Source organism: Anolis carolinensis, chromosome 2, assembly GCF_035594765.1.
Source record: "Anolis carolinensis isolate JA03-04 chromosome 2, rAnoCar3.1.pri, whole genome shotgun sequence".
In the NCBI taxonomy this organism is placed as follows: domain Eukaryota; kingdom Metazoa; phylum Chordata; class Lepidosauria; order Squamata; family Dactyloidae; genus Anolis; species Anolis carolinensis.
In genome coordinates this window covers 198,841,205-198,858,550 of record NC_085842.1, presented here as the reverse complement: position 1 = coordinate 198,858,550, position 17,346 = coordinate 198,841,205, and the positions used below count along the sequence as shown (strand labels likewise).

At 39.1% G+C, this 17,346-nt stretch overlaps 1 protein-coding gene across 8 annotated transcripts in view; it reads right to left on the bottom strand.

The window, feature by feature from the left end:
- The window catches only part of LOC100556496 (PH and SEC7 domain-containing protein 3), a 251,754-nt gene that overhangs the window by 14,400 nt on the left and 220,008 nt on the right, over positions 1 to 17,346 (bottom strand). For all 8 annotated transcript variants that reach the window (XM_062971516.1, XM_062971518.1, XM_062971515.1 and 5 more), the window contains 3 exons: positions 10,142 to 10,299; positions 7,518 to 7,662; positions 3,864 to 4,007 (listed from right to left, as the gene is read on the bottom strand). In XM_062971516.1, the coding sequence (XP_062827586.1) occupies positions 3,864 to 4,007; positions 7,518 to 7,662; positions 10,142 to 10,299 (447 nt within the window). The remainder of the gene's footprint in view (positions 1 to 3,863; positions 4,008 to 7,517; positions 7,663 to 10,141; positions 10,300 to 17,346) is intronic.

Below are 17,346 nucleotides of genomic sequence, written 5' to 3'. Positions count from 1 at the left end.
GATATTCCCAAGAAGCCACTTAGACTAAGTAAGGAGATATATCACAGTAAACTAAAACAGAATGGTGGTGCTTAGCTGATTCTTGCTCGAACAAAGATTCGGCATCATATGTTACAAAAAACCGAGGAATCTAAGGACTGAACCTGCAATGTTCTATATGGAGTGTATAGCCCTGAACTCATGAGGTAAGGAAAGGTAGGCCATTTTGTTGCCCCAACGTATTTTAATGCCATTTTATATTTTAAGTTCACATTGATTTAATACTGTGTCCAGTTTAATTCCATTGCAATTCTCATTGCATCATAATTGTCATCATCGTCGTCGTCGTCGTCATCATCATCATCATCTCACCAACAACAGCAACAACAAGAACACATCCCTGCCATGCTTCTGGTAGGCAGTCTGTGACATTTAAGTAATGTTCCTTAATAGCCATCTTAGTCTGTTCCAGTATAAAAAGTCTTCTGGCACCTTTAAGACTAAGCAATTTATTTCAACATAAGCTTTCCCAGACTACAGCCCAATGCTTTGGAAGTGACATTTAAATGCACCACCTCACAGTTAGAAATTCATGCCAGGGCAAAGACCGCAGGAGACCAATGTGTTTTTTAAAGCACCAAATGGCTGAATTTGTTCACTGTCTAGAATAATATGAAGTCTTCTGTTATGGCAGCTCTATCTGCAGTCTCACACAATGGCTCTGTGATTAACTCAAATAACTAGTGATTAACTGGAATTCAGAAAAAGGCTTTTAAGAGATGCAAAACGTACACGCTGGCCTTTACGGAATGATTTATTTAACAATGTGTCTTCTGACCCGTCCCCGCTGCATTAGTGCAAATGTTGATGAAGTTCCACCATTTGCCCACACACTCTTCAAAGAGGAGAAAAATCCCTCATCGAGTTATTTGTATTTCACAATGAAAGGGGAAGGAAAGTACATTCTCTCAATTCAAAACAAAATTCAGGGAATTTTTATTCTTCAAATACAAAAGGACTTCACAGTCTTTATAAAAACAGCACGAGAGAAAATGCAAGGGCTACAAGCAGGCTTTCCAAAGAGGCTTTGAATAGATAGGAGTTGTATGAAGAAAGATCACAGGAAAAATCCACTTTCAAATTAAATGAAGAAAGACAGTCAAACACTCAGTATCTAAACTTCCAGCGGTGGTAAGAAGACAAATAAATTAAATAGCTAAAGCGTGTCAGTCAAAAATAAGGGAACCGTGAGATGAATATGGCTCATGCTTTGACTGATTCAGGTTTTATCAGATAATGAATATGCCAGACATCTGCGAAGAAAGGAAATGGGGCTACAAATGCTGGGTCATCATACAGTTATTCTTCAGCCTGCATGCCTGTCCATCAAAAGTTATAGCATCTCTCTCAGTTTTCCAAAAAGATTTTTCAAGTTCTTACAAAAACAGAATAGGTAAAGGTAAAGGTTTTCCCCTGACATTAAGTCCAGTCGTATCCGACTCTGGTGGGTTGGTGCTCATCTCCATTTCTAAGACAAAGAGCCAGAGGTGTAGACAACTCCAAGGTCATGTGGCCGGCATGACTGCATGGAACGTCGTTATCTTCCTGCTGGAGCGGTACCTATTGATCTACTCACATTTGCATTTTTTCGAACTGCTAGGTAGAAGCTGAGGCTAACAGCAGGAGCTCACCCTGCTCGGTCAGCAAGTTCAGCAACTCAGTGGTTTAATCCGCTGCGCTACCAGGGGCTCCACACAAGAACATACAAACTCCTGAAAGACAACTTGCTTATCCTTATTTGTTCATCTTCCTCATGTAACCTCCAGTAGCATACTAAATTCCCCGAAGAGCCAGTGGCTCATACAAGGCAAGCAAAAGGGACAGATAAATAAAATTAGGAAAATTGTGCACAAAAATCGATAGCATTTTTGCACAATTTCTTCTCTTATATAAAAAACTGCACTATACGTGCCCAAATCATATTGCAATTGGGAAATTGAAAACTTCCACAAAATTTGAGATATTCAACAAAACTCAAAGTTGTAAATTCGTCCACGCCTATGCATTGCCGAAGTGGCTGAATTCATAGAAAAATTTGGACCAGACAAATGTCTCCAGCATCTAGAAGCCAAACATGCCTTACTTGTGAACTAACTGTGCCTTAGGAAACATCTCTAGGATCCCCCGGTGGTACAGTGGGTTAATCTAATGCCAAAAAGGTGAGTATTAGATGAGCATTAGATTCGAGTAAATACAGTAATCTAAATCAGACAAATCCAGATAAACAATCAAATAAATTCATCGATATACAGAACTGATTAAAAGGCAGAAGATATTCTCCATCATGGGAATGTATTGTAATTGGAGGAATCAAATTTCAAATTCTGCTTTTTTACTTAAGCCACAAACTTCTAGTAGAAGTTACATTATTTCCACTAAATAATGAAACACCCGAAAGAGCAAATAAAAAAAGATGCCTTTCTATTCAGGTAGGATTTGACAAACTGACTGGTTGCCAAGAACAAAGCTATGATGATTGCATGCAACATCTGTTTACTGTTGTGCTTTTAACTGCTTGCCTTCCAAATGTGTTTACATATTTTAATTTGTTTACTTGTGTTTATTATTGATTTGTATATTCATTTATTACAACAATATTTATATCCTGCCCTCTGTAGAGATTTCAGACTTGCATACATCAAAGTAAAACTGACAAACTTGAAACTTTGTAAATTTTTAAAAATTGTTTCACAAGACTAAAAGCATAGACAACACTGAACAAGTTTAAAAGAGAGATTAATATATTTATTATAGTTTTGCAGTCTATTATACTTTTATTTCATGTTTTAAATTATTTCTGCAGTTTTCCCTGTAATTTCATTGGATCAAAGAGTTGGAAGAGACCTCGTGGGCCATTGAGTCCAACCCCCTGCTAAGAAGCCAGAAACTCGCATTCAATGCGCCCCTGACAGATGGTTATCCAGCCTCTGCTTAAAAGCCTCCACCACACTCTGGGGCAAAGAGTTCCACTGCTGAATAGCTCTTTGTCTACTTTATTGTTGAGATGGTTTCCGTATCAGTTTTGGGAGAAAAGAAAGATATCAATCAAATTAAATTAAATCAAACCAAACCAGTATCTACTCTTGTATGGTCCAGACTAGACCTCAAAGTTCCCTGCTGTCACACTGTTCTCAAAACTATCACCTCGAACTCTCTTGACTTCCTATCTTCTGTCTGGTTTGAAGGTGGGAAAGGCAACCTGTGGCTCTTGATCTAATATCATGAAGAATGTGGACACAATTTCAAAAGCCTATGGCAGGTAATTATTTTAGATCTCTGAAAAAGAGATTTGTCCATCTCTTGGTGGACTGGTACATCACTAATGTCGGTTGTGCTCACCTCTGGCAGAAAGCTCCAAGAGATTATCATTGATGGAATGTGACTACAGATAAAAGGGTGGCCCACTTCTGAATTAAGGGGTCTAATCTGAAGAGGTTGCTTCTCCCTTTAAACTTATTTTTTCACTTATGGATGTTCTCTAATGGCTTGAGCATTAGACGATGACTATAGAAACCAAATACCCACTTGATCAAGAAAACTAACTGGGTGACCTTGAGTGCGTCACTCTCTAAGTCTCAGAGGAATGCAAGGACAAAATCTTCCTAGACAAATCTTGCTCAGAAAACCCTATGATAGGTGGCCATAGGTTGGAAATTACTTGAAGGCACTCAACAACTAGTGTTATATCCACACTCATTCAGTTAATTTTAACCTTTTATATTTAAATCCAAGCAATGTCCACACAAAGTAATATTTCGCAACTTATGCCATTACACTACTCATTTGCTTGGTTTCCTGCTAACATCCACTGACTCCCAACCTACCTCAAATTCCAGATAATGATCTTTGAGTTTGTAGTCTTCAACTTCCTTGCCCTTCAGTTTCTTATCCGGTGGATAGGAACGATGCTCAGCTAATTCAGTGGTGATTTGCTTCAGCTTGCTTTCATGGGATTTCAGCTGATCATCCTGCAAAGGGGTGGGGGGGGGGGGGAGAGGAAGGGTGTACATAAATGTCTGGCTTTGACTACAAACAAGTCTCCGCAGCTTATCCACTCCTGAAAAAGTCTTCACAAAGGGTCCAGCAATCGGAAATTTCAGAAAGGAAGTGGGAAAATCGCACACAACTATTGGAGCCATTTTTTCTCCCACCCTGAACATTCCACAGATATAAAACTCCACTTGCTTAGTTTCTAACAAATCTCACAACCTCTGTGGATGCCTGCCATAGATGCGGATGAAACATCAGGAAAGAATGCTTCTGGAACATGGCCATACAGCCCGGAAAACTCACAGCAACCCAGTGATTCCGGTCATGAAAGCCTTTAATAAACACAACTACCGGAGCGCTGTAGCCTACTAGGAATTGCTAGGCATGGATTTTGTTATCTATGAAACAATTCACAACTAGAGTTGCCAGATCTCAGGGCTTGGCCCGAAATCTCCAGTTTTCATGGGTCAAAAAGTGTTCAAATTCTCATATTTGTGTGGGGTTACTTTCGAACAAAAAGAAAGGGTTGTGTGAAAATCTCCAGTTCAACTAGGAGAGCAACAGTTTGCTACTATTTGCAAAGCATAATTGATCTTGGCTGTAACTTGCAAAGATCATGCTTTCCTTTCCAGTTGTTGTGGTATTAGGGCTCATTCCCTTCCATGTTCTGCGTCCACTTTCTGGCTCGAAAGAAGTAAGCTAAGGTGAAAGTCCTTTTTCTTTCTGCTGCTTCCTCTTCTAAATAAAACCACATGCCATTTTCCTCCATAATATACTGCCCCCAAACCAATATTTGCCCCTCCCAAAGTGTAGCAAATGGTATTCATGTGGGACCTTGTCCTCTCCAAAGGACACAATCCCAATCCAGATCACCCCTGCTTGTTGGTCTTCCTCCTTTAATAGATAATAGGCTTTATGTGTTCCATTAATGTTTTTAATTGATCTGTGTTTTAACTTGTGTTGTTGGGCTTGTCCCCATGTGAGTTGCCCTGAGTTCCTTTGGGGAGATGGAGGTGGGATACAAAAATAAAGTCATTACTATTATTATTATTGTTATTTATTTGAGGACAGAAACAAAGCCTGAAATAGCAGGCCGTATGGGTAGTCACATTTTGATTCAAGGCCACAACTTCTAAAACAGCAACCAGACAGAGTTGACAGTTCGCATTTCTTTCTCTGCAGTATCAGTAGAAGCCTAATGGCAACTTCTCTAGCTGACAGATAAAAGTAGACAGTTCTCAGCTTGTTCCTGGGTTTATCTGCTTTGAAAACAAAACACATTTTCCATGCTGCCTTTTGGCTAAAAACAGCTCATGCCCCTTTGGTCTGTCTCTCCTTTTTACTAATGTGCAAACCATATTTTTCTTAACGCGTCAGTTACTGAAAGATACTAATAGGTGTTCTAAAACAGGTGTTTTCTCCCAATAGGTGTTTTCTCCCAACTAAATAATAATAATAATAATAATAATAATAATAATAATAATAATAATAATAATAATAACAACAACAACAACAACAACAACAGGTGCCAAAAGATCTCAGCCGGCATTTGGAAACAATAGACATTGACAAAATTATGATCTGCCAACTGCAAAAGGCCACCCTGCTGGGATCTGCACACATCATCTGAAAATACATCACACAGTCCTAGACACTTGGGAAGTGTTCAACTTGTGATTTTGTGAAACGAAATCCAGCATATCTATCTTGTTTGCTGTGTCATAATAAAACAACAACAACAACAACAGACATTGACAAAATTACGATCTGCCAACTGCAAAAGGCCACCCTACTAGGATCTGCATGCATCACCCGAAAATACATCACACAGTCCTAAACACTTGGGAAGTGTTTGACTTGTGATTTTGTGATACGAAATCCAGAATATCTATCTTGTTTGCTGTTTCATACAACGTCGTTGTTAATAATAATAATAATAATAATAATAATAATAATAATAATAATTATTATTATTATTATTATTATTTAATTTATATACCGCTCTTCTCCCCCAGGGGGACCCAGAGCAGTCTTACATAATGGCAAGATTAATGCCACATATAATACAAAATATAGTAAAACAAACGATCGTAAAAACACACTTAAAAACCAATATTATACCCCATTTAAAACAGTAAAGCACTGTGTGGCCATTACAACAGGGCCAGTAGCATTGGGCCAAAAGTCAGAGCCAGTCTGTATTCAATTACACATTAATCCAGCGAATACATCAGATTATATCGACCGTATCTTAGGATGGGCCAAAAGCTTGGTCCCATATCCAGGTCTTCAGCTGCTTCCTAAAAGACATGAGTGAGGGGGCTTCCCTAATCTCCCTTGGCAAGGAGTTCCACAGCCGCGGAGCCACCACCGAAAAAGCCCTGTCCCTCGTTCCAGCCAAATGCACCTGTGACGGCGGCGGGACCGAGAGCAGGGCCTCACTGGAAGATCTTAATCTGCGGGGCGGCTCATAGGGGGAGATACGTTCGGAGAGGTAAGTTCATGTATATTCATGTATACTTCATGTATATTCTGCCCTATCTCCCTGGAGGGACTCAAGGCAGATTCCAAACATAAAAGACAAACATTAAATGCTCCCAAAGCATTCAATGATATTTCCAAGTCCCAATTGTTTTTCTATAGTCAATGGGACCAAATTTGCCCTCTTATTTAGTCCTGGGAGGTCAAGAGCTTACCTACAAAGGCATCGCAGTGATGGAATCGGTCCTTTCTTCCTCCGTATACTTGAACCTGAACATGTCTATTTGTATTTTAGAATGTTTTTATGAATATTGATGTAAGTTAATAATTTTTAATCTGATTTATAGTGTATTGTATAATTTTTATATGTGTGTTTATTGTAAGCCGCCCTGAGTCCCCTCTCGGGTGAGAAGGGCGGGATATAAATGTTGTAATAAATAAATAAAATAAATATAAGGTCCTCACTAAAAACATATCTTACTCATCATGCAGTAACAGTTGTCTTGTTAAAAGATTCATATTTTACCCACCTCAAGACATGCTCAGAATACATTCCTTCAGTTTATGAGACTAGCACAATGAAGAAGCCTACCTGTCTGCCTCTCCTAGGCTCAGAGCTTGGAAAAGATGAACCACAGCTCTCAGAAATTCCCCTGCCACTGGTCAAGCTGGGTGGGGACTGTGGGAGCTATAGTCCAAAGAGTAACATTTTCTTGCGCTGTATAGTCATATAGTGTTTTGATTTTACATGAGCAAGTGAGATGAATAGAATTGGATCTAAAATAGTGATCCATTTCTAGAACTGATCCAGATCTGCATGGACCTTAAAGGATCCTCAAAATTCAGCACAGTTCTTTCATGAAATGATTCACACTTATAAGTCCACCTCCTCACATTTGAGGACTTATCTCTTCATCTCCTCATTCTCAGTAGAAACCTTTCCTTGCTACAAACTTTGCAGTGAGGATTAGAAACACACTTGGAAAACAGCATTGTGTATTCATTACCTGAGACAATTTGGTTGTAGAAGCAGGTAACAGAGGCCGGCTGAATTTCTTCTGGGATCCAATAGCAGCTGGAAATGGTGGGGCAGAGAAAACAGCTGCCACAGAATTGATCTTATTGATCCAGATCTCCATTTCTTCTGGGCTCCTGTGTAAGAAAGAGACATCAGTCAGGATGTCTGTAATGAGACATGTTTCTTTGCCAGCCAATGCAGTATCTGCTATGTGAAAAAAAGGAAATGCCAGTTGGGATTTTGCTTTCTACTCCAACATCTCAATATTGGATAGTGGCACCAACAGCACTACTTGGAAGAGCGCTCTTCATTTTTTGCTAGAGCTTGGATTAACCCCAGAAGCATCTCCTTGTTGTTGGGTGGTAATTAAGTAAAGATAAAGGTTTACCCTTGACATTAAGTCTAGTCAAGTGTGACTCTGGAGGGAGGGGGGGGGGTGCTCATCTCCATTTCTAAGCCCAAGAGCCGGTGTTGTCCATAGACACCTCCTAGGTCATGTGGTCAGCATTACTGCATGGAGTGCTGTTACCTTCCACCCAAAGCGGTAGATATTTAGATAATTACTCTTTTAAACAGTTCCCTCTGCTGATATTGGTACTTTTTTTTGTTAAATGTGAAACACAATGACAATATTAATATTGGTGGGGCCAGAAGCATGGGAAGTAATGGGCTGTACTGTCCTCACGTGTTTTTACTACAGTGCAGAGAGTGCCTTTTGGGTCTATAACTGCAGTTTGGAAAAATTACTTTTTGGATCATATCCTATAGGCCAAAATATTCTACCAGCAATAAGAATAAAAATGTGCACAGAGAAACCAATCTCATCTAATTTCTTTTTTTTAATGAAATAATTTTTAACATGTTCACTATTTTGACAGAATATGGACCCTACACCAAATTGCCTCTGTATCTTTCACCTTACCTTCAAAATTCTACTAGTCAAATTCTTTGTGCAACATACATACATAATTTAGTAGCTGTAAAGGTCACAAACATGTATCACTTGTAGCCCTTTCTTTAACATTTAATTAACAGAATTTCCATGAGCAGAGCCAAATTATTTGAAAAACACACTTCATAAAACTTGGTATGCCTAGATGTTTTTTCAATTAAAAAGCAAGATGTCCCTCCACATTATCTGGGGTTAGAGACACAGGGCCCTTCTGAAAGTGGAAAAAACATAAATAAAAATACTATTTTTTAACCTGAGATGATGATGATGATGATGATAATAATAATAATAATATACTTTATTTATATTCCGTCCTTCTCCCTGAGGGGACTCAAAGTGGTTTAAAGCATATCAACAGACACAGGCAAACATTCAATGCCTTGTTACAATGAAATACAATGAAACAATACACAGACAAAGGCAAAGGCTTCTGCTTTCATTTCCGGATTCTGGAGGTGGTGTTTATCTCTGGCTTTGGAGGAAGTGCTCATAGCTGTTTCCAAGCCAATGAGCCTGCGTTGTACATAGACACCTCCTGGTCATTTGGCCGGAATGACTGCATGGATTTCTTCTTGCCTTCCTGTCAAAGAGGTACCCATTGATCTACTCACATTTGCATTTTTTTTAATTGCTAGGTTGGCAGGAGCTAGGTCTAACAGTGGAAGCTCATCCCTTTCCACGGATTCAAACTGCCAACCTTCCAATCAGCAAGTTCAGCAGCTCAGCGGTTTAACCCGCTGCACCTCCATGGTCCCTTCTCTTACTTATCCGAACGTGTCTCCCGCTATGACCCATCATGGAATCTAAGATCTTCCGGGGAGGCCCTGCTCTCGGTCCTGCCAGCCTCACAGGTGCGGCTGGTGGGAACGAGGGACAGGGCCTTTTCAGTGGTGGCCACCCGCCTGTGGAACGCCCTCCCAAATGATATTAGGCAGGCTCCCTCCCTCCTGTCCTTCCGAAAAAGAACGAAAACGTGGTTATGGGACCAGGCATTTGAGCAAGAGTAGCAGAAGAAATGAAATATGAATATATGACTCACTGACGGACCCTGTAATAAATAAATAAATAAATAAATAAATAAATAAATAAAGAACACTCTTCTAGGAATCTCTAGCACAATTTTATGGTCAATGTCTGGCAAAAATGGATAGAGTCATTCTGAGAGTCACACAGATTTCTAGACAGAAATCTTAATCAAATCAGAGTAATCAAATCTGCAAAAGTGAATCAGAAGTGTGGAAGGCCGACTATTGTATTTAGTTCCTTTCATTTTCTTTACTGCTTTGCCTTCCTTCCTGTCTGCCATCTAACGCTGCATTGAATTCTACCAGGCCTACAAAACCTGTGATCCATAAAGTCCAGCAGAGAACTAAGGAAAAAAACTTGTGGCAGCTGTACAAAGCAAACCTTCATAGGTCACATTACATGGGTAGTGGACTGCATTCAGATAGATAGTCCCAAAGTGGTCAAAGAGGTATTATAATATTTGCTTATGGATTCTTTGGTATTTCTACCAATTTTTACTCCCAGGTTACAAGGAAAAATGGGAAAAGGAATAGCAAACAAAATTAATCCTTTCAAGAATAGTTGGGGGTAGGGTCTCCACTCACAAGAATATTTTGCATAATCATGCTAAAAAAAGAAATCAAAGTGGAACATACTGAGCTTGGAAAAGCAGCACTCTCCAGTCGGCAGTCTTGAGCTTGAGGACATTTGGCTTCTTCTCATAGTCTGTTGCCTTCGATGCCAATGAATGATGCACACTGACTGCATTTTTAAGATCTTCCTCTGACAATGCCTTGTCTGGCTTGTATTCATCCTGTAGAAGTCAAAAGGATGCACATTATTGTTTAGTGGATTTTCCAAGCCCATGATTAAATTGCAAAGGAGGGAAAAAATGATCACTTTTGAAAAGAATTATCCAGTTTCACAAATGGAAGTGTCTGCAGCTGCAATCCTAGGTATGTTGACTCAGAAGTTTGTTCTGCCATATTTTAGGGGTTTAAGTAAAATTGAAGCTATAAAGCTGCAAAGTTCTACATTCCTCAAGACATACCGTATATACTTGAGTATAAGTTGTGTTTTTCAGCCCTTTTTAAGGGCTGAAGAAGCCCTCCCTTTGTCTTATACGCAAGTGAGGGTCCTGGCCAGTTTATATTCTGGTCGGCTTATACTCAAGTATATAGGTAATCAGAGTTGAACAGTCTTATCTTATTGAAGTCTTATTATCTTAAATTACAGTTTTATGTAAATATTCAAAAACATTTAAGCTACTGATGCCTCAATCAATATAAATGTATTGGTATCTATTTTTATTTTCGAAATTTACCAGTAGCAGCTGCATTTCCTACACTAGTCTTATACTCAAGTCGATAAATTTTCCCAGTTTTTGTGGTAAAATTAGGTCCTTCGGCTTATATTTGAGTTGGCTTATACTCAAGTATATACGGTAACTTCCAAGTAAGCTTGTTCAAGATTGGATTGAGAGTTTCATTTAATAAAAAAAACCTGATTATTGTTTGTCCAGTTTTCCAATAATGGCACAAACATAGAGTTTGTACCCCGAGGCTGCAAACTTATATCTTCCTACCTGGGCATAAGTCTGAATAAACTCAGTGGGACATATTTCTAAATGGAACAGGTCTACATGAATAGACATAAGGCTGTGATACAAGACTGCTAAATGTGAGATATCACAATATGAATCTGCCAGCTACTAGAATGACTTGTGATTCTCACAATGAAATTTCATTTCCTACTCAATAAAAGGAGAGAAATAAAGGATAGATCTGCACAGTAGTCTACCACGGTAGAATATTTCACTGTCTGGTTTCTCATAGACTAACAATTGAGGCCAATACACATCTACTGAAAACTGTGTTTAGTGGGGTATATAAATACTATAGCTTGTATCAGTTTGTATCATGGTTGAATCTGACAAGACTGTTTTTTATGATGAAATATTACAACATCTCATATTTACACAGCAGGATAAACTCCCTTGGAAAATATTGAGTCCTCCCCAGAGCTACTATGGATGCTTAGTAAGTATTTTTAAAGTGTATTTTTGGATGTGGTTGATATATCCTTATTGTAACATTTTAATAAAATATAAATATCACAGAGAAGACTGGGAGTGAGCAAAACACAAAAAGGAAAACACTAAGCAAGTTGCAGCATGCAAAAGAAAGTGTTTGGTTGTGCCCATATGCTTTATACAAGGTTTTCAGTACAAACGTCACAGGCCAACTGTTCATTAAATCAATTTCAGTTCAGCGATGACCCATGGCAAATTCACTAGAGAATAGCCCCCCAGTCATACCATCTCCAGCCAGGTATTAGAAATGATCAAAGATCCCTTTGGGTCTAGGAGGTTGGTTTGAGTAGTGTGATATGTGTTCTGTGCAGAATAGCAAATCAAAAGACAAAGCAAGTAGGAGAAATGCTTTGAGTAAGATTGAAATAATGCCATAAAGGCAAGTAAGCAATCTTGGGGTTGTGTGGCAGCAAGAAGCCCATTAGTAGTATACCAAGTGGGACCATAGGGAGAAATCCTGAACTGAGGTGGTGTGAGTTTAATGAGAATGGCCAGGCCAAAGTAGGTGAGATTTAATATATGAAAATGCAATATTAAATGAGCTTTGTGTCCTTTACCAGGAAATAAATATATGTATAAACGGAGCAACTACAGCCTAGTGAGATCGATGGCCAGTTCATCCAATGGCCAGCACACATCCCTCCCATAGTTATGGGTCTTGTGGTATGTGAGATACACATTTAAGGTAATGAAAGACAATTACCTGTAGTATGTGTCTGTATTGTTTATTTCCCCGGTTACGAGGGATTTGTAAATTTCTGTATACTATTTATTCAACAGTTGTGGATCTATGGGATGTAATAAAGTTTATATAATTCCTTAACCTTTAACTGTTTTGTAGCAAAGGGCACTTGAAATGGGCACAGCTTCACTCAACTGAACAGGGCAAATGGCACATGTAGAAATAATAATAATAATAATAATAATAATAATAATAATAATAATAATAATAATAATACTTCTTTATTTATACCCCGCCACCATCTCCCCAACAGGGACTCGGGGCGGCTTACATGGGGCCATGCCCAGAACAATACAATATAAACAGCATATAAAAGAACAACACATCACAACACAGTGAACAATACAATAAATAATAATATCCATTACAATACAAATCAAAGAAACAATGAAAACAAGGGCGGACCACATGAACATTAAGTTAAAACTCGGGGTGAGAAAGACATAAGAATAAAAACCATAGCGAACAGGGTCATAAGGAAGTGGTGTGGTCTAGAGGATAGATATTAGAGGGAGCAACGGACAAGAAATATAACATAGTTACTCTCCAAAAGCACAACGGAAGAGCCGTGTTTTCAAGTCTTTCTTGAAGGCTACTAATGTGGGGGCTTGCCTAATCTCAATGGGCAGTGCGTTCCACAATTGGGGGGCCACAGCAGAAAAGACCCTCTCCCTTGTTCCCACAAAGCGGGTCTGGGATATCGGCAGTGGCGACAGGAGACCTTCCCCTGATGATCGAAGGGATCGGGTAGGCTTATGATAGGAGATACGGTCACGAAGGTAGGTGGGTCCCAAACTGTTTAGGGCTTTATACACCTTGAATTGGGACCAGAAAATAAACGGCAGCCAGTGGAGCTCCTTAAACAAGGGAGTAGATCTCTCCCTGTAACACGCCCCCGTTATTAATCTGGAAATCCACCCTTTGGATAAACCTCTTGATTATTAAGGTACATGGATAAATTTTTGTTGGACCACTACACTTGTTGGAACATATATGAAGTCCTTCTTCTTGTGCATCAGTATCTGTGGATCAGGAATTTGTTACTTCCTCTACCAGGCTCAAGAGTTACTCAACGTCATGATCCCAAGGACACAAAGAATATTTGTAAATTTCCCATTTTCGATGAGGAGGTGTGTATTGACATGTTACATGAGATTCTGTGTTTTTTTTAAAAAAAAATTTCCACATAACTATTTTTCCCTTACAGACATCATCACGTCCACGGATAGAATCATAGAGTTGGAAGAGACCACAAAGGCCATCCAGTCCAAGCCCCTGCTACGCAGGGAAATAGAATCAAAACAAATCACTTTGCCAAGGAAACCTTATAGGTTTGCCTAAGCTGGTATCCACTCCAAGGCACATAATAACATGGCTTACTATCTGAAGACACAGGTGTGTCCTTACTGCCCCCTCCCAAATGCATGGAACAACATATTGTGGCAGTCTTCCTCTTTGGTTCATTCTCCCATTTAGTTATATCCCAGAGAACAGATAGTGAACCTGGGCCTAGAAATGTCCAAGGAGACAGATAACAAACGACAGGCCTGTCTTTGCCTTCTGATGTTATGTAATGTTGCACAGGCCAATTTAAGCAGTTGATTATATAGGTTGCAGTTGAGCTTCTCTCCTTGTCTTGTGCCATTTATTCAGAAATTACTGCCCCTTTCCACACAACCTTTCCTGTATCAGGAAGTGAAAAATGAATTAAGAGACAGATTGTCAAAAGGAGCAGTTATAATATATCGGTTATGGCTTTTTCTCAGATTGTGAGCTCAAAGGATGGTGTGTGTGTGTGTGTGTGTGTGTGTGTGTGTGTGTATGCTAACTACAGAAATAGCTAAAAAGATCAAACCCTCTTTTACTTATGAAGGGGTGTTAGGGCCCAGAGCAATACTGATACGAAATGATGGTCCCATTGACTGTACTTCCTTAGTTGTAAGGCTGCATTTAAGTTGCATGAGATGAACAGAGCAGGAATTGTAATCCTAATCAACAAGCAACATCATCCACTGCTTGAACATTCTTGTTTTGAGCTCAGGGGTCTCTTGAAGTTTTGTCCTTGTATGGTGTAAGGCCATGAGTGTAAGGATGCCAACTCAATTAAGCACCCACTTCACATTAATCCACCTCAGTAGCTTCAGTAACCAAAAGACATTGGTAGTTTTTCTAAGTCAGAATCTCATTTCACAACAGAAATAAGGGGATTATAAATGGATAGCATTATCAAAATGCAGAGGAACATTGCTCATCCTAACAAACTGAAAATATAGAATAATGAGACCTAAGAAACTGACAGACCTTCAGCTATGTAACCGTCTTTCTTATGCCAAAGTAAAAAAACAGTCAGTGTCAAAGTAAAATACAGCCCTTCCTTTTAATATGCTCTGCTTTTGTAACCCAGCTCTGATTTGACCTACACTTTTGTTAATGGTTCATAGGTAAAGGTAAAGGTTTTCCCCTGACATTACGTCTAGTCATATCTGACACTAGGAGCTGGTGCTTATCTCCATTTCGAAGCTAAAGAGCTGGCGTTGTTTGTAGACACCTCCAAGGTCATATGGCCGACATGACTGCATGAAGCGCTGTTACCTTCCCGCTGGAGCGGTACCTACTGATCTACTCACATTTGCATGTTTTCGAACTGCTAGGCTGGCAGAAGCTGGGGCTAACAGCGGGAGCTCACCCCACTCACCAGATTCGAACCACAAACCTTTCAGTCAGCAAGTTCAGCAGCTCAGCAGTTTAACCCACTGCGCAACCAGGGGCTCCTAATGGTTCATACATCAAGTTATTTAGGAATCCCACTCACACCACTGCAGATCTTATTCCCAGACTATTTCATGCAAGTACAGTAGAGTCTCACTTATCCAACATTCGCTTATCCAACATTCTGGATTATCCAACGCATTCTGCCTTTTAGTAGTCAATGTTTTTGTAGTCAATGTTTTCAATACATTGTGATGTTTTGGTATTAAATTCATATATAAAGTAAATACTACATAGCATTACTGAGTATTGAACTACTATTTCTGTCAAATTTGTTGTTAAACATGATGTTTTGGTGCTTAATTTGTAAAATCATAACCTAATTTGATGTTTAATAGGCTTTTCCTTAATCCTTCCTTATTATTCAACATATTCACTTATCCAACGTTCTGCCGGCCTGTTTATGTTGGATAAGTGAGACTCTACTGTACTTGTTGCACATCCAGCTTCACTTGCCGATTCATCTCTTCCAAATCATCTGACTTCAGGCTCTATTTAAGAGACTCTTGATGACCTTCAGACTTCTATTTCATACATTCCTAACATCAAATAATTTGTGTCTAATTTCACTGCTTAACCTCCCCCTATTTTCAATCATGCCATCCTGAAATTATACTGTAAAACAAGTCCTGTGGCATTAAACATGGCATTTGCAGACTGTGGCTTTGAATGTTTGTTCTGCATGTAGTATCTTTCTCTCTCTCTAGTTTTAGCTGTCCTCCTTTTTAATTAAATGACCATATTATCTCTTTCACAACATTGACTATCTCAGATTCAGCATATGTGTCGGTGGCTAGCACAATGAATGTGAGTTGGATTTCTGCACGTAGTAGAGTGAATCAAAGCTTTTTTTAAAGGAGAACCATCAGGCACTGAGTTGACTAAGCCACTGCTGCTACATCTTTTTACTCTAAACAAATACATACAAGAAGCAGCCTGTGCAAAAGCAAATTCTTCCCCTCTTAGGCCCTTTGCAGACTATTCTTATAACTGGAGAGTCTCTATAGTCCCCCTTGGTGAAGAGAAAAGCAGGATATAAATATGATAAATAATAATAAACATAGCACAAGTAACATCAGAAACCCTGGACCTAATAGGAAATAGGTTGCACACAGTTGTCATTGCTTTGTGCCTTCATTTCCAAATTATGACAATTCTAAGGAGAAACTATCACAGGATATTCCTGGCAAGGTTTATTTAGAACACGTTTGCAGTTAACATTATTGAGGCTGTATTTGACTTTCCAAGATTACTCAGTGGGTTTCCATGACTGAGCAAGGTTTCGAATTATCTCCCAAAGTCCTAGCTCAACGCTTAAACCACTATACCATACTGGCTCAAATGGAATTATCCAAGTTACAACAAGTTTTAAGGCACCCAGATTGTTGCTCATTGCGTTGTGATTGCTTTTCTTCAAAGTTGATTACGACACTAAGTGTCACTTCATGTGCCCAAACAAACAAAGAGACTTCTTTAGACAGCACACTAATCCTAGAGAGATGCAAAGTGCACAAAACTACCAGCATTACTACAATGCAAGGGAGGATCCCACACATTTTTTTGGGCTCAGAAGAAAAACAGGGACTCTCCTTGAAGCCACACTCTTCCCAGCCTGAAGATGCTCTTGCCAGTGGTGACCTGGTCTAATAATAATAATAATAATAATAATAATAATAATAATAATAAATTATTAATGAGATTGAACTGCAAAGACTCTGGCAGAAACCAGTGCAGGTGGTCCCGGTGGTGATGGGCACACTGGGTGCCGTGCCAAAAGATCTCAGCCGGCATTTGGAAACAATAGACATTGACAAAATTACGAACTGCCAACTGCAAAAGGCCACCCTATTGGGATCTGCGCGCATCATCCGAAAATACATCACACAGTCCTAGACACTTGGGAAGTGTTCGACTTGTGATTTTGTGATATGAAATCCAGCATATCTATCTTGTTTGCTGTGTCATAATAAAATAATAATAATAATAATAATAATAATAATAATAATAATAACGAAATCCAGTATATCTATCTTGTTTGCTGTGTCATAATAAAATAATAATAATAATAATAATAATAATAATAATAATAATAATAGTTTATTTATACCCCGCCTCCATCTTCCCGAAGGGACTCGGGGCGGCTTACAAGGGTCGAACCCAGATAAAAACAGTAACAATATAAAACACATCAGATGTACAGAAACATATGCAATTGTAGAGATCCTTGCACAAGAATATGAGTTAACATTTGTTTTCTG